Source organism: Balaenoptera ricei, chromosome 1, assembly GCF_028023285.1.
Source record: "Balaenoptera ricei isolate mBalRic1 chromosome 1, mBalRic1.hap2, whole genome shotgun sequence".
Lineage (NCBI taxonomy): Eukaryota > Metazoa > Chordata > Mammalia > Artiodactyla > Balaenopteridae > Balaenoptera > Balaenoptera ricei.
Window position 1 is genome coordinate 135723991 of NC_082639.1, and position 26087 is coordinate 135750077.

Here is a 26087-nt window from a genome sequence, read left to right on the forward strand (position 1 = left end):
ATACCGTATGCTAACACATATAGATGGGATCTAAAAAAAAAAAAAGGTTCTGAAGAACCTAGGGGCAGGACAGGAATAAAGACGCAGACGTAGGGAATACACTTGAGGACATGGGGAGGGGGAAGAGTTAGCTGGGACGAAGTGAGAGAGTGGCATGGACATATATATACTACCAAATGTAAAACAGCTAGTGGGAAGCAGTTGCATAGCACAGGGAGATCAGCTCGGTGCTTTGTGACTACCTAGAGGGGTGGGATAGGGAGGGTGGGAGGGAGATGCAAGAGGGAGGAGTTATGGGGATATATGTATATGTATAGCTGATTCACTCTGTTATAAAGCAGAAACTAACACACCATTGTAAAGCAATTATACTCCAATAAAGACGTTAAAAAAGAAAAAAAGCTTACAGTTTCAAACTTTGAGTTTGATTAGTGGTTCTCAAAGTGAACCCTCAAGTCCTCAAGATTCTTTCAGAGTATCCATGAGTCAAAGCTTTTCCCTTAGTAATCCTAGGAAGTTTTTTGCCTTTTTTTTTTTTTTTTTTTTTTACTGTGATGACATTTGCACTGATGATGCAAAAACAATGGTAGATAATGCTGCTGAGGTGTTCGCACAGTTCAAGGCAGTGGCACCAAACTGTACTACTAGTTATAATATTCACCACCATCCACTTACAGTTCAAAAAAAAAAGTCAATTTCACCTAAGATATCTGAACCCTTAGATATATGAAATATTGCTGCTGCATACCAAAACAGTGATTGTCACAAGAAAAATCTTTGTGTGATTGTTTTGAGTTGCAAGCTGAACAAGCCACTTCTTTTTGAAAGAATGACTGACAGACAAAGTTATTCAGACTCGGGTGTTGGTGGACATTTTGTGGAAAATGAACACAGTGAGGCTGTCACTTCAAGGAAAACAACTGACAGCATTTTATCATCAACAATAAAATTCTAGCTTTCAAGAGAAAATTAGAATTTTGTGAAAGTTGTATGGACCACTGTGGTAGTTAATTTTATGTGTCAAGTTGACTGGCCTAAATAAAGGATGCCCAGATAGCTGGTAAAACATTTTTTCTTGGTGTGTCTGTGAAGATGTTTCTAGAAGAGATTAGCATTTGATTCAGTAGACTGAGTAGATTTCCACACTCACCAATATGGGCAGACATCATCCAATCTGTTTGGGGCCATATGGAACAAAAGAGGAAAAGATGGCAGAATTCTCTCTCTCTTCTTGAGCTGGGATGTCCATCTTTTCCTGCCCTCGAACATCAGAGCTCCTAGTTCTCAGGCCTTCAGACTTGGACTGCATTATACTGCTGTCTTTCCTCGTTCTCCAGCTTGCAGAGGCAGACTGTGGGACTGCTCAGCTTCCAGAACTGCATGCAACAGTTCCTATAATAAACAGATAGATAGGGACTTCCCTGTGGCCCAGTGTTAAGACTCTGTGCTCCCAATGCAGGGGGCCCGGGTTCGATCCCTGGTCAGGGAACTAGGTCCCATATGCTGCAACTAAAGATACTACATGTGGCAACTGAGACCCAGCACAGCCAAATAAATAAATAAATAAATATTTTAAAAAGTAGCTAGCTAGTTAGCTAGCTAGATGATAGATGATGATAGCTCGATAGATAGATAGATACAGATCCCTGGTCAGAGAACTAGATCCCACATGCCACAATTAAGAATCTGCATGCCGCAAGTAAGACCCAGCGCAGCCAAATAAATAAATAAATAAATAAATAGTCTGGCGGGGTGTAGACTGGAAGAGTGATCAGAAAGGAAGTTATGGCTGAAAAAGGTTTGAAACACAGCATAGTTTTGCTAAGTAGCAAGAGTGGAAAGGGCATTCCAGACAGAGTAGCATGTGCAAGATATACAGAATGAAGTCAATGAGACAAAATGGACTGTTTGGGGAAATCAAAGCAGTTTGGTTTATCAGGAGAATAAAATGAAAAAAGCCAAGTGTCCAGAAATAAGACAGGAGAAGCAGGCAGCCGGCAGGTACCATCATAAAGGACCTCATTGCCAATAGTTTCCTCTCTTAGCTTTCTTTTCTGATGTTTATTCCCCAAGTCTTTTTTTCTGTGTGGGTGTGGTGGCTAGGTTCCAAGATGCCCCTAGTGATCCCTGCCTTCTGATCTCTGTGTAATCCCCTCCTGCACTGCGCTAAGGTTGGTCTGGTCTGTGAGTCTAATTGTATGCTACAAAAGTGATGGTATGTCACTTCCAGATTAGGTTATAAGAGACCCTGCTTTCATATTGGGTGTCTTTCTCTCCCTCTCATCTCTCACTCTGGGAGAAGCAAATACATGAAAAAAAAGAATATAACAAATCCATGAATGCCCATGTACCCACCATCCAGCTTCAATTTTTAATACCTTGCTAATCTTGTTTTATCTATTCCTTCCCACTCTCACTTCTCCCACCATCACTGGAGTATTTTAAAGCAAATCCCAGGCATCATGTTATTTCACTCACACTTGAATATTTAATTTTTACATATAAGGTCTACTTATAATAACACTATCACATCTGATAAAATTAACAATTCCTTAACATCACCTAATACCCAGTCCATATTAAAATTTCCCTAATTATCATTTTATTTATGTTTACAATTATACCTTGGAGTTTGCTTTTTTTCCTGTCCTTTCATTTGCTCATTTGGTTAAATTGCTTTTTTGTTCCTTTGCTCAATCATTTTTGGAAATTCTTCTATAATCTCTGTAGTCTCTATTCTATGTATAAATGTGTATCACCCCATTGTAAAAGAAGTAGTCAAACTTACATTCCTCTATAAAGATATTCAAATTGAATAATATTTAGAAATACTTCTTAAGGACATATGTAATATCTGGACAGCCCATTATGTCCCTTGTATCATTGTTGTCATTCATTTCACTTATATATAGACATATATAAATACATGTTTATATGTATATAATTTATATTATGTAATATATTTATATATAAACACATACTTATGTATATTATATATAAGCATACATAATCAAACATTGTTGTATTATTTTGAACTGTCATGTTATATCAATTAAGAAAAATAAAATTTTTTACTTTACCTTCACTTATTCCTTCTTTGATGTTCTTCATTACTTCATACAGATCCAAGTTTCTGACCTGTATTATTTTCCTTCTCTCTGAAGAACTTCTTTTAACATTTCTTGCAAGGAAGTTCTACTGATGACAAATTTCAACTTTCACTTGTCCAGGAAAATATTTGCGCTTCCTTCACTTTTGAAAGATAATTTCACAGAATTCTAGGTTGCTGGTGTTTTTTTTTTTTAACACTCCACAGTCTTCTTGCTTGCACAGATTCTGAGGAGAAGTCAGATGTAATTCTTATCTTTGTTACTCTATAGGTAAGGTGTTTTCTTCCCTCTAGCTTCTTTCAGGATTTTTTCCTTATCTTTGACTTTCTGTAGTTTGAATATTATATGCCTCAATACAGTTTTTTTGATTTTTGGTTTTTTTTTAATCCTGCTTGGTGTTCTCTGAGCTCCCTTGATCTGTGGTTTGGTGTCTGGCATTAATTTGAAGAAATTCTCAGTCATTATTGTTTCCAATATTTCTTCTGTTTCTTTCTCTCTCCTGGCATTCTCATTGTGTGTTAACAGTTGAATCTTGAACACAGAAGGTTAGGGGCACCAACCCTCCACACAATCGAAAATCCATATATAATTATAGTTGGCCTTCCATACACACAATTCCTCCATATCCATGGCTTCTCTGTATCTGCAGTTCCACACCTACAGATTCAACCAAACTTGGATCACATAGTACTATAGTATTTACTATTGAAAAAATCTGTGTATAAGTGAACCAGCATAGTCCAAACCCACGTTGTTCAGAGTCAACTGTATGTTATACCTTTTGCAGTTGTCCCACAGACCTTGGCTATTGGTTTGTTTGGGTTTCTTTCTTCAATCTTTGCTCTCTTTGCTTTTCAAGGATTCTATTGATATATTCTCTAGCTCAGAGATTCTTTCCTCAGCTGTGTCGTCTACTAATACGCCCACCAAAGGCATTCTTTTTTTTTTTTTTTTGGCTGCATTGGGTCTTTGTTGCTGTGCGGTTTTCTCTAGTTGCAGCGAGCAGGGGCTACTCTTCGTTGCGGTGTGTGGGCTCCTCATTGTGGTGGCTTCTCTTGTTGTGGAGCACGGGCTCTAGGGTGCGCAGGCTCAGTAGTTGTGGTGCACGGGCTTAGTTGCTCTGCGGCATGTGGGATCTTCCTGGACCAGGGATCAAACCTGTGTCCCCTGCATTGGGAGGTGGATTCTTAACCACTGTGCCAGCAGGGATGTCCCCAGAGGCTTTCTTCATTACTGTTACAGTATTTTTTATCTTTAGCATTTCTTTTTGGTTCTTTCTTAGGATTTCCATTTCTATGCTTACACTGCCCATCTGTTCTTGCATGGAAATACTTTATCCATTGGATCCCTTAACATATTAATCATAGTAGATTTAAATTCCCAGTCTGATAATCCTAACATTTGCCATGTCTTGCTCTGATGCTTGCTTGATGTGTTCCTTCAAATTGGTTTTTTTTTTTTTTGCCTTCTGATATGCCTTGTAATTTTTTTCTTGATAGCCAGACATGATGAACCAGGTAAAAGAAACTGCTGTAAATAGGCTTTTAGTAAGGGGGTAGTGAGGTATGGGGAGAAGAGAAGGGCTCTGTAGTCCTGTGATTAGGTCTCAGGCTTTGAGGGAGCCTATGCCTATGGACTGTGAACTTCAAAATAGTTTCTCAATTTTTTCTCCCCATTTAGGTGGACAGAATGGCTAGAGCAGGCTAGTGTTAGATATTTCCCTTTCCCCAGGTCAGTTAGGCTCTGCATAACTAATCTCCCCTAAGGGCAGACCTTGTTAAGAAACACCAACTGCTCTGGTATATTTCAAAATTGTTCTTTTTCCCTCCCCTCTACCAGAAGCATGAGAATTTTTCTCTGATATTTACTGTAGGAACCTGGTTGAGCTCCTGGAGGTAAATCTCACAATAATGTGAGGGGCCCCCTGTGACCAGGTTCCCCTGGAGTTTTTAATTCTCAGGTTTATCCACACTGAGCCTCCAGCAATTCATCAATTATAATTCATGTTTTCCAACCCTGGCACTGGTTCCTGCAGTGGTTTCTGCTCATGAGCCACTGCTCCTGTAAGCCATGATTCCCCATATTGGCCTGTTTGTCTCTCCAGTCTTGGAGGCAGCAGTTTGTTCTGTGTCCTCCCCTTTCTTACAGACCCAAGAATAGTTGATTTTTCCATCTGTTGATCTCTTTACCTGTTAGAACAGAGTGGCGACTTCCAAGCTCCTTACATGCAGAACTGGAAGCCAGAAGTGAAAGGTGTGGTTTTAAGTAAAAAAAAAAAAAAAAAAAAATCATGAATCATCCCAATAGATGCAGAAAAATAATTTAACAAGATCCAACATCCATTCATAATAAAAACCTTCAGGAGAGTTCCCTGGTGGTCCAGTGGTTAGGACTTGACACTTTCACTGCCAGGGCCTGGGTTCAACCCTTGCTCAGGAAACTAAGATTCCGCAAGCTGTGCGGTGAAAAAAGAAAAAAAAAAACAAAAAAACAAAACCAAAAAAAAACCTTCAACAAATTAGGAATAGAAAAGAACATCTTTAACCTTATAAAGGACATCTATGAAAATCCTACAGCTAACAGCATATTTAATGGTGAAATATACTTTCCCACTAAGATCAAGTGCAAGATAAGACTGTACATTCTCACTACCTCTACCTGCCATTGAACTGGCAATTCTAGCCATGGCAATTTTGCAAGAAAAAGAACTAAAAGGCATCCAGATTGAAATTAAGAAGTAAAACTGTCTTTTTTCAATGGCATGAATCTTATATATAGAAAATCTGAAGGAATTCACTGAAAAAGCTACTAGAATAAACAAGTTCAGCAAGATCATAGGATACAAGAGCAATATACAAAATTAATTATATTTCTATACACTAGCAACAATCCAAAAATGAAATTAAGGAAACAATTCCATTCTCAATAGCATAAAAAACAATTTAGAAATAAATTTAACAAAAGAAAGTGCAAAACTTGGACACTGAAAACAATAAAACGTTGTTGAAGAAAATTTTGAAAGATTTAAATAAATGGAAAGATATCACGCATTCATAGATTGGAAGACTTAATATCATTATGAGGGCAATACTCTCCAAATTGATCTACAGATTCAAGGCAATCACTATCAAAAATCTCAGCTTTTTTACGAAGATTGACCAACTGATCCTAAAATTCTTATGAAAATGCAAAAAACCAAGTCAAAACAATCTTGAAAAAGGACAAAGCTGAAAGACTCACCTTCCTGATTTCAAAACACACTACAAAGCTACAGTAATCAAGACAGTGTGGTACTGGTATAATGACTGACATTTAGATCAACGAAATAGAATTGAGTCCAGAAATAAACCCAAACAACTATGGCCACTGATTTTTAAGAAAGGTAACAGACAATTCAATGGGAAAAAGATAGCCTTTTCAGTAAATGATGCTGGAACAAATGAATATCTGTATGCAAAATGATGAATCTGAATGCTTACCTCACACCGTACATAAAAATTAACTCAAAATAGATTACAGATCTAAACTTAAGAGCTAAAATTATAAAATGCTTAGAAGAAAACATAGGAGTAAATCTTCAGGACCTTGAATTAAGCAATGATTTCTTAGATAAAACACCCAAAGTACAAGAAACAAAAGGAAAAATTTGACAGATTGGGCTTCATCAAAATTAAAATTTGCATTTCAAAAATAAATGAGTTCGTTCGATATTTCCAAAGTTAATATTACAGAGTTTCTACTTAACTTACTTGATTTTATAATTGTATACCTTTTCTCTTACAATGTTAGAAATCTTGGTTTCTAACATTGTTATAATTACATATATTTTATACTGTTACGAAGAGTGGTAAAATAACAATACCAATATTATTAAAATAAGATAACTCAATGCAATTTAAGATTCCTTTGCTGCTCTTCTTTTCCTAGGATATAGCCCACTGATGATATACAGTCAAAATACAAGGATTTAGAGATACTAAAAATGATACTTTGTGTGATTATGGTCTGAACATAATATAGTTAGGTTCATTTGTTTTCAATTTTTAAGGATTGCTTTTCTTTCTTTTTGATCTAATTTTGTTTCATAATTACATAAAACACTTATATGGTTCCAAACTATAAACAAGGAACATTCAGATGAGTCCTAACTTTCATTCCTGTCCCCTCTACCCAGTTGGTTCCCATCATTCCATTAGCAATCACTTTTACTAGGTTTTGGTTTATCCTTCCATTGTTTTTGTAGGGAAATATACACACATACTCATATTCCACCCCCATTCCTTCCATAAAAGATAGCATACTATACACTCTATCCTCACCTTGCTTTCTCACATAACAATATATCCTAGAGAGAACTCCATGGCAATATTAGCTATGTTCCTCAAACCCTTTTATAATTACACAGTAGTAGTTCACTGTGCAGGTATACCATAATTTATTCAACGAATCCCTCTCTGATGAGCATTTGGATTGTTTTTAGTCTTGCTATTACAAATACTGTTGGAATAAATAGCCTCGTTCCTGTTTCATTTTATAGTTTTGCTAGTGAATTTTGGGGATAGAATCCCAGAAGTGGGATTACTAGTCAAAGGGTAAATTACACATAATTTTGTTAGATATTGCTAACTTCTCCATGAGGTTGTACCATTTCTAACAACATTTTACCTGTTTTCCCTTTTCCACTCTTGTCCACCTACAACTCATTCTCCAGCATATCTTATAAAATCTTGTAAGATACAAATTGGATCATATAACTCTTCTGCATAAAACTTCAGTGGTTCCCCATTGCATTTAGAATAAAATCCAGTCTCTTCATAGTACCTGTAAAAACTTAGATGATGTAGATCCTTCCTCTCTGTATCAGTTAACATTAGGTTTGACTATGAGCAAGAGAACCAAAGTAACAATAGCTTAAACGAGATAGAAGTTTACATCTCTGATACGTAAGTCTGGAGGAAGAACATCCCGGCTGGCACTGGAGTTCAGCTTCAAGAAGTCCTCAGGGCACAAACTCCTTCCAGGCCATGCTCTGCTGTCCCTAGGACCTGACCCTTATCCCAGTGACCTAAAAGAGCAGCTAGAGTACCAGTCATTTTATGTGTTCCAAACAGCAAAACTGGAAGAAGAATAAGGGCAAGGGGTACAGGTCTACCGTTTATTAACGAGATTCCTAGAAGCTCTACATGACACCTGCATTTTTATGCCATGAGTCAGAACTTAGTCATATGACTGTACCTATGAGAAATGCTAGAAAATGTCATCTTTATTCTGGGCAACCACACGCCCAGCCAAAAATTGGGAGACATAACACAATGGAAGAAGTCTCTGCTGCACAGTCTTTTTTTTTTAATTTAATTTTATTTATTTAATTACTATTATTTTGGCCACATGGCATGTGGGATCTTAGTTCCCTCACCAGGGATCGAACCCACGACCCTGCAGTGGAAGCGCAGAGTCTCAACCACTGGACCGTGAGGGAAGTCCCTACACAATCTCTTTAGTTTCATCTCATACTACTCCACCCTTACCATGCTCCAGACACACAGACTTCCTTTACTCTTCAAATAAGCCAAGCTCTTACCTGTCTCAAGGCCTTTGCTCTTGCAGTTTCACCTGCCTAGCACATGCTTCCTCAGATCTTCAAACAGCTGGTTCCCTCTCATCATTCAGGACTCAGCTCAAATGTCACTTCCTCAGAGAGACCTTCTTTGACAACTGTATATGAAGTAGGCACTATCCCAGTCACCCTTTTTCATACTGCACTGCCTTATTTATAGCATTTATCTCCATCTGAAATTACTTATCTTTTGCCTTCCTCTACTAGAATATAATTTCCACAAGACAGGGATCTTTTTTATCTTCACTACTGTATCTCTTTTTACCCAATACAATTCTGAATAGACAGTGGGAGCTTAATTTTAGTTGAATGAATGAATGTCTGACTCCAAAGCCCATGCTTTTTTCACTACTTCTGCTGTGCCTAGTATATGTGAAATAATACCCCATTCCATAAGTTAGTCCTTGTTTTTGAATCACAGCCTATTATAGTTATTTTTTTTCAAAGAAGATTTTAAAAAACATTGTTTCTAAAGTAAAACAAAATCTTCCTCTGCTCAGTGAGTAAAAAGAAGAGTTTTAGATATAACATCTTGTGCACATCTAAGTTGTGCAATTTTGTAGTTTTCATCTGCAAAATATAGGAGTTGGTTAAAATTAATTCACTTAATCTACAGATATTTAGCAAGCACTGTGCTAAAACAAAATTAGGGACATGAAAATTACATAATATAATCCCTGCCCTCAAAAGAGATTCACAGTTGCCTTTCAACTCTACGATTTGTATGATTCCATATAGTTGTTGTGTAACCTTTGTGCTAGAGAAAAAGCCTTGACTTCACATTCCTGAGATATTTATTAAAGATCTGTCACCAAGACACTGATAAACACAAGGCTTCCTTTTAAAAGTGAATATTTAATTCAACATTGCAATAAGAATTAAACAGCATTAAAAACAGAAGCGTATTAGTGGCTTAAAAAATGTATAGTAACTTTAGTTTCCTTTGGGGAGGATTTTGATTGCTGGTTCTCTACAGCAAAATGATGCTAGGAAAATGTCTGTAGAACATATAAATTCTCTCTGAATACAAGTCTAAAATGCTTAAAATTAGGGATTAAAGGTTTTAAAGATGCAAATCAGAAATATTCAATATTAGAGGTATCTCATTTGAATCCTAAAAATTTTGACATAATAAAACATTATATATTTTTTAGAAAGATGGCCAACAAATTAATAACTTGGCATATTCTAGAGACTGGCATCCCAGATGACCAGGACTATATTACACGAGCACCTGGCTGTGGTTCATCCACTACCACCTTCTTTGTTCTTCTAGATCCTTCTTGGCTTTCATCTGGGTAACTCCAAGGCACTGTGAGGAAAACAAATGCACAGATGCCCATTTCTCCTGCAGTCCCCCTCAGCATAGCAATCAGGCAGATAGTCAATGAGAAAAAGGTATATAATCCATAACTTATAGTCCCCACAAGGCCTCACTCAATTTGAAAAATTGCCAGTTCTGTCAAATATGCCAACACTCCAATAAGGTATTTATGACACAAAATCTGAAAAAAAAAAAAAAAAAGACATTTAAAATTAAAATACACTTATAGCAAAGCAGTTTGATATTTGATAAATATTCCAGGCTTATTTTAAATTCCATATCTACAAGCTAAGCTATGAATATAAACCCAAACCATTGCTGTTCTAAGTCAAATAGACTTTACTTAATAAAGATGACTGACTTTAATAAATTTACAACTATTAGTCAATGGTGCTTAGATGGAATTAGACTAGGGTTCTTATTTATCCTGGCTTCCATGGATAAACTAACTATCTGCCTAAAGAGAAGGGGGAAGAAGGAGTATCTATGAACCCCTTAGACTTATATGCAAATTGAGTGTCTACATTTTCTAGAAAGAGTTCCATAGCTTCCTTCTTCTCAAAGGGATATATGATGCCAAAGTGTCTTGTAGAAACTAAGCAGAGGCAGAAACCTGGTTAATACATTAATTTCAAACTTTTGAGAGGCAGTACAGTGTTGCAGTTAAAAGCATAAGCTTTTGAGTCAGATGACTGGGTTTAAATTCCAGCTCCATTTATTAGCTGTGTGATCTTGAAGGAGCCTACTTATCCTCTGTGCCACAATTTCCTCTTTACAACCTATGCAAATAGGTTGTTGTGAAAACTAAATGGGACAATATGTGTAAATGCTTAATAATGCTTGGCACAGTTAGTGCTTGATAAATGTTACCTTCATCATGGCATTATTTGAACCTAGGAGCCACAGTTACTGTCTTAGATCCTTACAAGAGGCCCTTAGAATAGACCAGATAAAACAGGGTTACCCTTATATTCATAGATGGATAAGAACACATTATATAAAATAGTTTTAAAATATAGTTTATTAATAGAATGTGAGAATATGGAAATAAAATTTTAAAATGTAAGGACTTCATGAAATTGAATTCTGAGGTGCTAACATGTAAATTTATTTCTTTATAATGTCAAAGTAAGATGGAATAGTATAATATTTCAAATTTATTACTGTGAACCATAGTAAGAAATAAATTTAACATCATGACCCAGTACAAGCAAATGTATATCCTTACTACATGTTATATATTCTCATTTTTATATTTTCCACTCTATTTTTCTTTTGTTTTTTAAGGCTGGTTTCTTCCCATCAAATTACTTCCTAACCTACTGCTGCATTGTGACCTCCAGTCTGAAAAGCATTAAAATAGTGCTTATAAGATAGAGTATGAACTTCTTGGAACCTAAGAGATTAAGTGTTTAAATCTTGACTCTTCCTCTTACTAAGCTATCTTGCATGTCACTTAAACCTATCTTGGCTTCAGCTTCCTTGTTTTAAAAATAAAATAAATGTAGATAAAAACACCTAACTATAAGGTTGCTCTAAAGATTAGAGTTAAAGTATGTTAAACTCCTAGCACAGTGACAAGACCAATATTCATGAGTGTTTATTGTGGCTGTATTTTAATATATTTAAAATATATTAATATAATACACTTAAATATATTTAGGTGCCTACTCTCAGTTGTTGTTTTTTTTCTCAGTTTATTTCTGATACTTTCTCTAATAAGGCCTTCATAGACACTAAAACAATGTCTCTATTATTTCTTTCCCAGTAGGGATAGAAAAGCCTAAAATATAAAGATGATATTTTAGTTCTGTGTTTCTACTCTAATTTTCTTATCTAACACACAAAATCCTCTGTTACTCTGATAATTATTTCAAAGTTGACAAGAAAATTCTGAAAATTTCAAAGTTACTACAGAATAAGTCATATTATTACCAAAGTCTATGGGTGCACAGTGTATAGTATCCTTCCACTATAAAGCTGCATATAGAAGGCTTAAGACTTTTTAGTAAACCATTTATAAAGCATAAAACAAAATCTCTCTACTGTCATCAATTGGCAGACATCCCAAAGTGTTTCTTCAATGTGGAAAATACAATTGCCATACATTTTGAAAACTATGCAACAATAAGGAAAAATTACTTAACTAGATTTGCTCAAACTAACCTTTATTTTTCCATCAGTATGTGCTGAAGCTACAGATGTTGAAACACGAACCAATCTTGTGGCTGATAAATGAATTTTGAAATGCCTATGGAAATGTGAATACAGGCAATCCATGAATAAGTCAACTTCCTCCTGGGTAACTTCCCCAGGTGTTTTGTGAACACTGTCCCACAAAGCTTTTGCATCTTCTGGATGTATGGCATAAGAGATATCCAGACTTTGAGGGCTACAGGGTACAGACCAAAGAAATTCAGTAGTAGCCATATAATGGTCCATTTTGCATGCAGTCCACATAGCAGCCATCCAGGAAAGATTAAACGCATTGATTGCTAAGGGACGGAAATAACAGTCAAAAGTTTTCTGAAACCAGGTTCCAATTATGGCTGTATTAGTCTCTGCACCATTTGCAAGGAATAAGGGTAGACAGGTGAAATCTTCTGAAACAGTCTCCAGAAGACTGTCTCCAAATATACAGCAGAACCAACCAGTCCACAACACTTTACCTTCTCTGTGCTCAGATGGCAATTGAGATTTTGACAGAATCTATGAAGAAAAATCAAACGGGTTCATTAAATTCAAAAGTACATCTCCTCCTAAAGTGCATCTTCTCAGCATTAATTAGTACATTTAAAAATAAGAAGATATGTAGTATTACCTGCCAAAAACCACAGAGGTAATAGTCTCCCTGATCATTATTAGGATGTATCAAGTTAACTGACCTTTCTCCTAATACTCTTTATTAGGACAGACATGGTATATGGCAAGATCTTGGTGCAACCAAAATGCAAAAAGGGGTGCCAATATGGTATAACCAGGTACAGTACCCTGAAAAAAAAATCTCAAAATCTCAACTTGAACTTCGTCTTCCAATGCAGGGGGTGCAGGTTTGATCCCTGGTCAGGGAGCTAAGATCCCACATGCTTCCTGGCCAAAAAAACCCAAAACATAAAACAGAAGCAATACGCTAACAAATTCAATAAAGACTTTAAAAAAATGTAAAACAAAAACCTCAACTTTAGAAGGGGACTTCCCTGGTGGCGCAGTGGTTAAGAATCTGCCTGCCAATGCAGGGAACACGGGTTTGAGCACTGATCCGGGAAGATCCCACATGCTGTGGATCAACTAAGTCCGTGCGCCAAAACTACTGAGCCTGCACTCTAGAGCCCACGAGCCACAACTACTGAAGCCCGCGTGCCTAGAGCCAGAGCTCCGCAACAAGAGAAGCCACTGCAATGCGAAGCCTGTGCATCGCAACGAAGGGTAGCCCCTGCTCACCACAACTAGAGAAAGCCCACGCGCAGCAACAAAGACCCAAAGCAGCCAAAAATAAATAAATAAAATTTTTAAAAAACCTTTAGAAGGGACTGTAAAAGGTCACCAAATCCAATGTGCTTGAATTATTCCACTGAGGAAGACGTCACTATTTCCTAAGGCAGCTCTGTCTATCCACTTAAAATGTTCTTTCATATGTTAGGCCCTATAGTTTCCAACCACTGGTCCTACTTTCTTCCTTACGTGCATGTAGATGAAATCTAATCTAATCTCTCTTCTACAGAAAAAGCCCTTCAAATTTTTGATGATCCTTATCATATATACTGCTATGGTCAACATCTCCAGTTTCTTCAACCATTCCGTCTATGACATACATTCAAGTGCTCACACTATCTGGACACTCTTCTCTGAAATTCTTTGGCAAAGGAATCATTCATAAGTGAACATAATTACTTCAAAAAGGTCTGATTACAGGACTGTCACCACCTTTAACCTAGATTATACTCCTACTAATATAATCTTAATAGTTTTCTGGTTTTTAGTTGACAGCTCTACATAAATTAGCCCTACATACTCATGTTTGCTATTAATAAGTAAATCCCCCCCCCAACTTACACTGAGGCAGTAAACTTATTCCTATTAAAATTTTAATCTCTTTCAATTTGGCCCACTGTGTCAATCCATTCAGCTCTTTTAGAATCTTGATTATATTTTCCAGCAGATTGACTAATCCCTCAAACTTTAAATTTGTAAATTATATAACAAACATACCTTCCAGATATTAATAGAAGTTTTAATTAAAGTTTGACCAGGACAAGGTGAAGATCACAGCCCTATATTATATCCCTTTAGAGATGATCATTTAAACAATTATTTTTGCCATTTTTCTCCTTGTTCAAGAAGTTATAAGAGACTTTCAAATACCTTAAAGCCAGATGTATTATGTCTATCACATTTTTATAACCTATAAGTCCTGTAACCCTGCCAAAAACCACAGAGGTAATAGTCTCCCTGATCATTATTAGGGTGTATCAAGTTAACTGACCTTTCTCCTAATACTCTTTATCTCATTTCTTGCACTGGCAAGAAATGAGATTTAGTTAGAAAACTATTAGAACACTATACTAGGAATTCAAGAGGTCATTTCTATTCCTCACAAGAATATTTGCTTGCCTGATGACATGCAAACCATGTAACTTCTTTGGGCATCAACTGCTTCAACTTGACAGAGACTGCTAATTATCTACCCAGTATCTATCTTTCCTTCCACAGTAAAACAGTGCTTTCACTTGGGATGGCAAAGAACCCACTAAAAATTTTTTTCTAGTCTCCCTTCCATCTGGGATGTAAAAAGAAGTAACTGTTGGGTGTCAGCAAGTCTCGTTAAAGATTTACTCAGTGGCAGGCATCCTGTCTGACTTTCCCATCTTCCTCCTACTTCTTGCCTTGAACTTACATATAGTATTTAGAGCTCCAGGAGCCAATTTAGATTATAGTGTGACCATAGGAGGGAAGCCATGCACCAAGGATGATAGAGAGGACAGAAGGAGCTTAGATTATTAACAATTTCATGAAGCATTTACCAGCCTGGAAAAGCTTACCTCTGGACACTTTTTTGGAAGACAAGTAAACCTCTATTGTCTTTAATTCACTGTTATTTAGACTTTCTGTTACATGCAGCTGAACCTAATCCCAGTAATCCTGAGATCCTTGCCAATACTATGATCTATACCAGGGGTCAGCAAACCTTTTCTGCAGAGGGCCAGATAGTAAATATTTCAGGCTTTGCAAGCCATGTGATCTCTGTAGCAACTACAACTCTGCTGTTGTAATACAGAAACAGCCATAGATGATATGTAAACAAATGAAAGGGGCTCTATTCCAATAAAACGTTATTTACAAAGCCAAGCAGCAGGCCATAGTTTGCTAACCCCTGATCTATACAAATAAACAAAATTTCAACTGTTTCAGAATTTAATTTATCAATGACTAAAATGAGTTAATTTAGCAGAAACAGAAGAAGCAGGCATAAATAATAAAATAAATCTGGTTTCTTAATAAATCAAAGGACAGTCCCATTACTTTTATATACTACATATAGGAAGGAATGTAAAATGTTACATTTCTGAGAGTAACTTGGTGTGATACATCACAATATGCAACAATGTTACTTTTTTGCTAAAATTCTATTTCTAGGATTTTAATCCCACTAAAAACCATAGAATTATACAGATAAAATTTACAAAAACGTAAAATTTACATTTACATTTAGTTACTCAAAATGACATGAGTAACTATCTACAGTACTGATTATTAGTAAAAAAAAAAAAAAGCCATAATGCAGAAGTATGGGCAATATGATCGCAATTTTAATAGATACAGACAGCCAAATAGATATATCTAGGTTCATGATGGAGTCTGTAATTTCCTTATAATGTCTTTGTCTAGTTTTGGTATTAGGGTAATACTGGGCTCATAGGATGAATTAGGAAGTATTCCCTCTGCTTCTATCTCTGAAAGAAATTGTAGAGAATTGGTATAATTTCTTCCCTAAACGTTTGGTGGAATTCACTAGTGAACCCATCTGGACCTGTTGCTTTCTGTTTTGGAAGGTTATTAATTATTGATTCAATTTCTTTAATAGGACTAGGCCTATTCAGATTGTCTATTGACAAATAGATGTATACCAAAATGTTAAACTGTGGTTTTTAACTTTGTTTTTTTTGTTATTTTTTTTTACCTTTAAAATATTTATTGGAAAGGTAGTAGTCTCATATAGTACAAAATTCAAAATAGAAATGTACACTTTGAAAAGTTAGTCTACCAGCTACCTCTGTCTACCCGCCTCCCCCAACTCAGTTCTTGCCCCCAGAGCCCAGTTACCAGTGTTTCGTGTATCTTTCTGGAGCTGCTCAATGCATATGCACAATGCAGCTTTTAATTTCTGTTTTTAAGAAAATGTACAACAAAATCTTCTGCTACATGCAGAGTTTAAGTGTTTTTGCAAATACATGTATTATTTTTTCTTCTTTTATGGCCCCTGGCTAACATGTCTTGTTCAGGAAAGCCGTTCATATTCCAAGATTGAAAACAATTTTCCTATATTTACTTCTAATACTTTTCTATTTTGGTTTTAAATTGACATCTTTAAACCAACTGGGTTTTTATATTTGAACAGAGTCTGATATAGGTGGGGATCTAATTTTATTTTCTTTGAAGTATGGCTATTGAATTGCTTCAATACCATTTAATCCAGCCTTTCCAATGGATCCAAATCATTTAATATCCAGGTCCCAAATCTCCAGCATCAGTAAGAACCACCGAGGATAGCTTCATCCCACAAGTCCCACTCCTGGGTGCTATGTTTGCCAGGATGCTTCTTCTCTCTACTGGACCTTCTTCCCTCCTTCATGGTGTCCCAATCATGGGTGCTCTTCTTTCCGTACTTGGACTTCTCTGTGCTTCCTGGCGCCACTTTGGCCTTCCTCCTGTTCTCTTTGTGGGAATCTTCATCCTCTTTATCCCTGTGGTGCTTCCTCTTCCACGATACCTGCTCCTCATCGCCATGTCCTCCTCCTCCCTTCTCCCTGGACCTGCCAGTGCAGCCTCTGTCTTGATCTCCTGCCTGATGGACACTGGTGTGGTCCTCTGAGAAGCAGCTGGCCTCTTCTCTGTGTTGTGCTGTGTGGGGGCCAGTGGTCATTCCTTGCACAGGTGGGCTTGGAAACCACCGGTTATTGAAGAAATGGTCGTGTTTTTTCTGACAGTGATTTACAGGTTCCAGTCTTTGCCGGAAGTGATGAATATTGGACAGTGTGGGTAAGTGGCTTTCCACTGTTTTCGGCCTTTTGTAGGAACTGGAGGACTTGTGGGGCCTCCTGAAGGGGAATCTCTGCTCCAGCATTGGAGGTCTGGGTGCAGTGTGGTCCTTTTTCTCTGTACACAGAGTCTTCTGTCCCCTTTCTAAAGCAAACCTCTGGTTGTAATCCTCTGGCTCTTTGCTTTCTAATATAATCCTGAAGTTCACGTTGAAAAGAGTCATAAGTCTTAGAATTTTCCATTATACTGACTATGGATGAAACTCTGGAGTCACCACCATGCACTAGTTTACTGAGAGAAATTTCCACAAACAGATGGAGCCTCACTTCCTCAAGCCTACAAGTCTTTGGGGTTGTGTAAGTAGAAGATCTGTGGGCCCACAGAGAGCAGAGGTTCGCCTGCCAAGAACCTCAAAAGGAAAGAAGGAAGGACGGAAGGAAGGAAGGAAGGAAGGAAGGAAGGAAGGAAGGAAGGAAGGAAGGAAGGAAGGAGCCCTAGCTAGGGGTAGGTTTTACTCAGCTCCAGGAGAAGAATCCCAACTTCTTCGCAGCTCAAACTTCTCTCTTTGTACTTTTATGTATTTTCTAAGTTTTCTAAAATAAACATGATTATATTGTAAAAGGAAAGAAACTTTTTCTTTAAGTTGGTCATATCTAATTACTATAATTTGGTCAAACAAGACATAAAATAGGTTATAAATCACAAGCTTAAGAATTTTAAAAACAGTAAGAAAATATCACAATTTCTAAATCAAGGCAACGCACATTCTTTTCTCCTAGGAAGCAAGTACTGCTTATATGATATACCTGGACAAGAAATGCTTCAGGGTCTCTCTGTGTTCCTTTCATTCCCAGGAGAGTAGAGAAAATCACTTTGATGTTGAAGTCGTCTCCCACTTCCACAGCAAGTCCTTTTTGCTTTTCAGCAGCAATAAATGCATTCAGAAGTCTAGAATACTCTTTGAAATTAGTATAGGAGAATTTATATAAGGGAGTTAAACTATATAAAGTCCATTGTTTATGCAGAAGGAATGCAAACTTTTGAGGATCAACATCTTCCTAAAAAAAATCAGGACAAAGGAAGTTTAAGAATTAGGGAACATTAGTAACTAAGAACTTAATCACAGTATCTTAAATATTTAAAACAAAGCCATTACTGGGTACCTGATCTTTGCATCTGCTGTACTTTCCCTTTGGAATGTTCTTCCCAGGGAGTTCACATGGCATGTTCCTTTCCTTCATTCAGGTCTCTGCCCAAATGTCACTCAAGAGGCCACCCTATCTAAAGTAGCACCTGCACCCATTCCAGCTTTGTCACTCTATATCTCCTTAACATGCTTTATTTTTTTCACAGCACTTATTACTATCTGACATTAGGTACTTGTCTGATTTTTACTGTCTTCACTACTAGAGTATGAGTTTGATGAGAACAGGAATTTTGCCTATTTTATTCACTACTATATCTCTAGCACCTAGAACAATGTCATCTAGAACAGCTGTTCAATAAATATTTATTGGATGAACAGTTATATTTGACTTTTAGAAACTTCAAATTATAGAGTTTAAAAATAGTCACCACTATATTCCTGGAGCATCTAATTTGATTGGTTTTAATTAAGTAATTTCTAAAATTGTTTGGCAGTAAATTCACTCCATCACCTTAATTCAATAGATTAAGTAAAAAGATAAGTGGGAGTATTTTGGCCAGGCTCTATTAGAATCACAGGGACCACTAAAAACAAAACACTTCATTTGTATTGGCACTATAGCAGTGCTGAAGGTCTTCACATACACCCCCACATAAGCTCCTAGCTTTATCCTGAATTGAACTTTTCTATAGAATCCATACTTCCACAGTCCCAAAAATCTTTTGGAACTTTCACCACAGTTGTCCACTTGACAAAAATATTTGTTCTTACTAGAGTACTCATGGAAAAGCTGTAAACTTTTTTCTTATTACTATCAAAAGATTTGGGGAAAAAAAAGGGGGGTCCAATGGTTAGGACTTGGTGTTTTCACTGCCAGTCCCCGGGTTCAGTCCCTGGTTGGGAACTAAGATCCCTTAGGCTGCGTGGTGCGGCAAAAAAAAAAAAAAAAAAAAATCTGGCAAAATTATTTGTATCATAGAGAAAAGGAAACACTGAACTGGACATTCCAGTCTTTTTTTTTTTTTTTTTTTTTTTTTTTACTGTTGCAATGTTTGTTTTTTTATTTTTCCAGTCTTTAATTTATATACAATCTCTGTTTTCTGGTCAAGAATGATAACTTTCATTACCAGGACTAGTAATTTTTCTTTTTTTTCTTTTTTTTTAAAATTTATTTATTTTATTTACATTTTATTTTCGGCTGTGTTGGGTCTCTGTTGCTGCACGCGGGCTTTCTCTAGTTGGGGCGAGTGGGGGCTACTCTTCGTTGTGGTGCGTGGGCTTCCCATTGCGATGGCTTCTCTTGTTGCTGAGCGCGGGCTCTAGGCGTATGGGCTTCAGTAGTTGTGGCTCGCAGGCTCTAGAGCTCAGGCTCCTTAGTTGTGGCACATGGGCTTAGTTGCTCCGCGGCATGTGGGATCTTCCCGGACCAGGGCTCGAACCCGTGTCCCCTGCACTGGCAGGCGGATTCTTAACCACTGCACCACCAGGGAAGCCCTAGTAATTTTTCTTTAAGAAAGTTTTCACAAAAAAGCAAAAATTTTCTCATATGCCAAAAGATACTAGACCCACAACACAGACAAGAAAAAGTTAAAAGGAAAGTGTGGGTGACTGATCAGCCAGGTTCCTTGCTAAGTGACTCAAAAGCATCCATCAAACTTGTATTGACGGCACTTCCCTGGTGGTGCAGTGGTTAAGAATCCACCTGCCAATGCAGGGGACACAGGTTCGAGCCCAGGTCTGGGAAGATCCCACATGCCGCGGAGCAACTAATCCCATGCACCGCAACTACTGAGCCTGCGCTCTAGAGCCCTCGAGCCACAACTACTGAAGCCCGAGTGCCTAGAGCCCTGGAGCCACAACTACTGAAGCCCACGTGCCTAGAGCCCATGCTCCACAACAAGGAAGAGTAGTCCCCGCTCTCTGCAACTAGAGAAAGCCCTCGCACAACAACGAAGACCCAACACTGCCATAAATAAATAATTAAATAAATTTATAAAACAACAAAAAAACTTGTATTGACTGGGGCTTTATTTCATAGTTCAGTAAAATTATAAATTACTAATGTTATACACAGGGGTTTTTTTATGAATGATCAAAACAGAGCATGTTGGGCTTCCCGGGTGGCGCAGTGGTTGAGAATCTGCCTGCTAATGCAGGGGACACGGGTACGAGCCCTGGTCTGGGAAGATCCCACATGCTGCAGAGCAACTGGGCCCGTGAGCCACAGCTACTGAGCCTGCACGTCTGGAGCCTGTGCTCCGCAACAAGAGAGGCCGTGATAGTGAGAGGCCCGTGCACCGCGATGAAGAGTGGCCCCCGCTTGCCACAACTAGAGAAAGCCCTCGCACAGAAACGAATACCCAACACAGCCAAAAATTAAAAAAAAAAAAAAAAAAAAAAATTCAAAAAAAACCCCAAAAAACAGAGCATGTTGCCACCAGACAAATCTGGAACAATATAAACACGAAAATAATTTAGTAAGGAATTAGAAAAATTTTAAAAACAGGAATTCATGAATCTGTACTGATAAATAGATAAATAAATGGAACAGAAATGAGAAGGGCCTAAAATAGAATGCCAAAGGCTGGTTGGTAAATATGGAGGAAATAGAGATGGAAAATCATTATTTTTCAACCATCACCATAAAGATGGAATTAGGCAAAAAATATCAATGGATGAAGGATGTAAAGTGTGAGGCAAAATTTTGATGAGGCACAGGATATTTGTATTATCTTAAAGTGTCTCCCCACAGACTGCTTATTAGTTGCAGGGGGGAAAAAAGCAGTAATTATTGGGCAACACGTTGACAAGATGATCAAAATTAACATCACCTATGTGCTACCAGATGTTATTCCCCAAAAGGATACAACACGACCTATACAGTATTCCAGTCAGCAATACATAATTTCAATCTAATCTTGAGAAAACATCAGACAAATACAAAATGAGGAATATTCTATTTAAAAAGGGAAGAGGAGGAAACATATTCTTCAAAAATGTCAATGTCATAAAAGATAAAGAAATATTGTGGAAACGTCCCAAATTAAAAGAGGTTAAGGACGGAACTAGAGGATGTCATACTAAATGAAGTCAGACAGAGAAAGAGAAATACGATATCCCTTATATGCGGAATCTAAAAGAAATGATACAAATGAACTTATTTACAAAACAGAAACAGACTCACAGACTTAAGAGAAGGAACTTATGGTTACCAGGGGGGAAGGGATAGTTAGGGAGTTTGGGATCGATTTGTACACACTGCTATATTTAAAATGGATAACCAACAAGGACCTACTGTATAGCACAGGGAACTCTGCTCAATGTTATGTGGCAGCCTGGATGGGAGGGGAGTTTGGGGGAGAATGGATACATGTATATGTATGGCTGAGTCCCTTTGCTGTGCACCTGAAACAATCACAACATTGTTAATCGGCTATACTCCAATATAAAATAAAAAGTTAAAAAAAAAAAATCAACCAAAAAAACAAAAATTTTGTCACCATTGGAGAATGCTAGGAAACCAACCCCAAGCATTATTTTGAAAGCTAGTAGATAAAGAGAAAGAACTTAAAAAAAAAAAAAAGAGGTTAAAAAACATATGGTACTGATAGTGTGAATAATTGTTATAGCTGTTACTCATTTATTTTATTACCACAGGGAGTAAGAATATACTAAAAATACTATAAATAGTAACAACAATTGAAATGTTTCATTCACAGACATTCTCAATTATTAGTAACACAAAGGAACACAAAGAGCATACCTGCAGTGGTGAACACTGGGGAATTTTCCTTCGAGGTGGAGTCGGGATAAATGAAGTCTGCTTCCTGACTGATTCTAATCGTTTTTGCAGAGGGGTGGCACCTATAAAGTAATCTTTAAGCCTTGAGGATGCACACTGTCTAGGAGTCGATTCTGGTGCATCATAAGAATCCATGGTCTACATAAAAAGAAATAAAACCAGAATTCTAAACACTAAAAAGTTAATTCATGCTCATAGTTTCACTGATTCCTCTATCTACTATAAAGGAATTCTTTCTCTCTCCCTCCTACTCCCTGCCCCATTTTGACTTTTTAATCAAATCCTATATCTCTCATTGGCTATAGGCTATTTTTATGAACATCTTACAGATAGCTCAAACACAGTTATGTTCAAAACTAAATTCAACTCCTTCTGTCCTCCTTCCAAAAGCTGGCTGGTCCATTTTCAAATTCTTGTCAATTTTCTAAGTTAATTTAAATTTATTTAAGTAGTCTCCCACTTTCATTTTTTAACAATCATTAAGCACATTCTCTTGAATTTTTCCTTCCTCAGTCTCTCCATCCATTCCCAAAGCTACTTCCTTAGCCAGGTCTTATTACCACAACTAAACGTTCCATATCTGAGGGTAATCCATTTTTCAGAAATGGTACTTTATTATTAGTCACCTGTGCAAAAAACTTTACAGTGATGAGATAAATTCTACTCTTCTGCTGGGTATTCATAACTCATAATTCAGCTTGTCCTTATCCTACTTCTCCTAGACATAAACACATTCTTGTCGTCATGTGTTTGCTTATCAACTGTATTCCCTATCTCAAGTGTTCTTTTTCCATTCCACCTCCATTAAAACCATGTGTGAATTTGATCCCCTTTCAAATAGTAGGGTTTTGTTAACCTTTTCCCCCCCAGAATACCTATGTTACACACTTCTGTCTGTGTCTGTATCAGTGGCTCATTCTGGGAAGCTGTGTGTGTGTGTGTGTGTGTGTGTGTGTGTGAGTACAGAATGAGATCCTCAGGGGTAAATATTTTGAAAAAGCCCAAAAGCCCTCTAAATGAGTCTAACAAAATCCCTCGAGAATATTCTACAAAACCTTTGGAGATTAATAATACACCAGCCCACACAGCTCTCTTCAATCACCTAGTCTCTACCACTCATTTTGGCCCGAATTCATCTACTTCTCTGTACTATTTTTTTGGTGTGCATTTCTTCTCTTCCCAGCAAAACTAAACTACTTTGACTGAAATCATGCTCTTTGTATTTTTCTTGTATAATTACCCTAGTATAATGTTGAATGCTGTTTAATTGTTAAGCAAGTATTAGTTTAATTGAACAGAAGTATTTCATGGAACTGCAAAATTGAAAGGAATTATGATTTAAAAGTTATAAAAATTACTCTCAAGTAGTGGCACAGTTACCCTTTCAAAAATTTTTTTCACAAATGAAGAGCTTTATTTATCATTATATTTAAATTTCATCATGTCAAAGTATGACACACTCTATATCTTGAACCAAACTCCATAAATTAAATATATAGTTCTCAAAACTCAGATAATGCCCAGAGAAAGATCATATACCATACAACTTAAATAGCAGCTACTCTAAAGCAGTCTGGCTTTAAATGCATACAGAATTGTCTATTCAAAATGGAATTTTAATCAGTCCCATCTACATTGAATGTTTCTTTCAAATCTGTTATTTGGAATAACTGCTAACATTTATTGAGTATTCATCATATGCCAGGTAACTTTCTAAGCCCTTTAACAAATATTATCTCATTTAATACTCAAACAACTGTATGAGGTGGGTTATTATATTCCCAGTTGACAGATAGGAAGATAAAGAAATTAAATAACTTGCCAAAGTCATACAGCTAAAAATGCCAGAGCCAGAATTTGAACCGAGACAGTCTAACACCAGAGTGGGTGCTCTTACCTCCTTCTTGCACACTGTCTTTCAATAGGGATCAATTTCAAGGCAAAATAAGCCCTACTAAATTTGACTCCTTAAAAGAGAAATTCTATGAATTCCAAAAGGATTTTAAGGTCTATCTAGGTGAGAGAAAGACTACTAGCTCTGAAAGGACTGGTTTTGAGAAAACATTTCCCTTGAGTAATTTAATACTGCAGTAATGTGAAATAGCCCAATCCATGCATTAAAGATTAGAAAATGGTTTATACCTATTTTACTTTCTCACTCCATACTCAATAATATGTAATTTTGCCCCGCCAGATAATTAAGAGGTTAAAAATATAGCTTGACTTAATATTTTACTGTCCCAATATTCTTCCTTCCAACTGTAAGGAAAGAGGTCCTCTTACTTGCTTTCTAAAGCCAATCCATCAACCAATATTCTAGATCTCCATGTCCCTTCACATTTCCCTTGGGCACCATCTCCCACGTTTATTTCAAACCTCTATCATCTCTAATCTCTACTTCACAGGATACTTTTCTTCCACTGCCAAGCATATTCTTGTATTCCTAACACTAAAAATTTTTTGTTTAAATCCTATCCGTCTCATTCGTCTTGAGACCAATTTCCTGGAAATACGGTATACAACTATTGCCTCCACTTACTAATAAATATTTTATTGGAAATCTTCAGCAACCTCTCTTATGAATCCATCACTATAAAGGCACGGCACTTTTGAAGATTACCAATAATATTTTTGCGAAAACCATGGCCAAATAGTTGGTTCATCAAGTTTGCTCCTCCTTACTCCTCTAAACTTTGTTACCTTGTTGTTTTCAAACACTCAATTATTTCTCCTCCTTGTTTCTTATGGTTCCTTCTGACTCATTTGCTGATTCCTATCCTTCCTCCAGTCCCAACAGTGCGTGTCTCCCCAGACTCTGAAATCACTCATTCTCCATATGATAACATTCATTCTACATATGACTCCTAAATCTCTATTTTCAGACCTTTGCACCTGCATTTCCAATTTCCTGTAAAACATTAAAATTTTGTGTTCTCAAACTCATTAAGTTAAAGCTAAACATTAGTTCACAATCAATCTTTCCCTTCCAACTACCCTGTTTCTCAGTAATAATTCCACTCTTCCTTCTCATTTTCCTCCCTGCCCCTTAAAATACTCCTTAGTCAACTTTTACTCTTCCCTCAACTTCACGTTTACATCCGAATTAGCATCAAATTCTGACATATTTCTTAAAAGCATATATACTAGCCCTCTCAGATTTGGCCTTCACTTGCATTCTTAATTATAGCCATTTATCTTATTCCCAGTCTTAACCCCTTTCCCCAATCCATGACTAGTTTCTCCATAGACACCACTTTTATCTTGTCATTACCTTGCTTGAGATGCCATAACAATCCCACACATCTTCTAAATAAATGAAGCCCAAACTTCTCTGCCTGGGTTTCAAGGCACCTGATCATATTATCTGATCCTATCCAGGTTCATGTTCTACTACTTCAGTTCTTACCCCAAGATCCATGGACAAAGGGTCTTTCCAAAATCTAAAAGCCCTCTAAGGTTGGATGCAAAATGGTGTATGCGTGTGTATCTGGTGGCAGAAGGGGGTGAAGAAAGGTCCAGGAGATGATTCTTTAAACGGTAAAGAGCCACTGCCCTACCCCCAAACATGCACCCCTTCCCCTAGGCTGCTCCTCACCCTCCTGCTCTTCATGCCTGTCATGTTTGCCTCTGCTCCCGGACTTTTTTATTCAACCTATTGCCAATTAAGACTACTTCTCCACACCCATTTGTCTGACCAAATCCAATCTATCCTTCAAGTTTCATCTCCTCAGGAGAAGCTTCCAAGCATCCACAGAGCTAGCTCTCCAGCCAATTCCTCTTGCACTTGCAGTTCAGAACACACAATTACAACTCAGTTGTTTTTCTTGTGC

General features: G+C 37.1%; 1 protein-coding gene across 12 annotated transcripts in view; it reads right to left on the bottom strand.

Moving 5' to 3' along the window:
- Nucleotides 1-9599: 9599 nt before the first annotated feature.
- The window catches only part of CENPL (centromere protein L), a 46899-nt gene continuing 30411 nt past the window's right edge, over nucleotides 9600-26087 (bottom strand). For all 12 annotated transcript variants that reach the window (XM_059936739.1, XM_059936694.1, XM_059936702.1 and 9 more), the window contains 4 exons: nucleotides 22219-22395; nucleotides 18115-18366; nucleotides 12218-12760; nucleotides 9600-10232 (listed from right to left, as the gene is read on the bottom strand). In XM_059936739.1, the coding sequence (XP_059792722.1) occupies nucleotides 10161-10232; nucleotides 12218-12760; nucleotides 18115-18366; nucleotides 22219-22392 (1041 nt within the window). In that variant the 5' untranslated portion in view covers nucleotides 22393-22395 and the 3' untranslated portion in view covers nucleotides 9600-10160. The remainder of the gene's footprint in view (nucleotides 10233-12217; nucleotides 12761-18114; nucleotides 18367-22218; nucleotides 22396-26087) is intronic.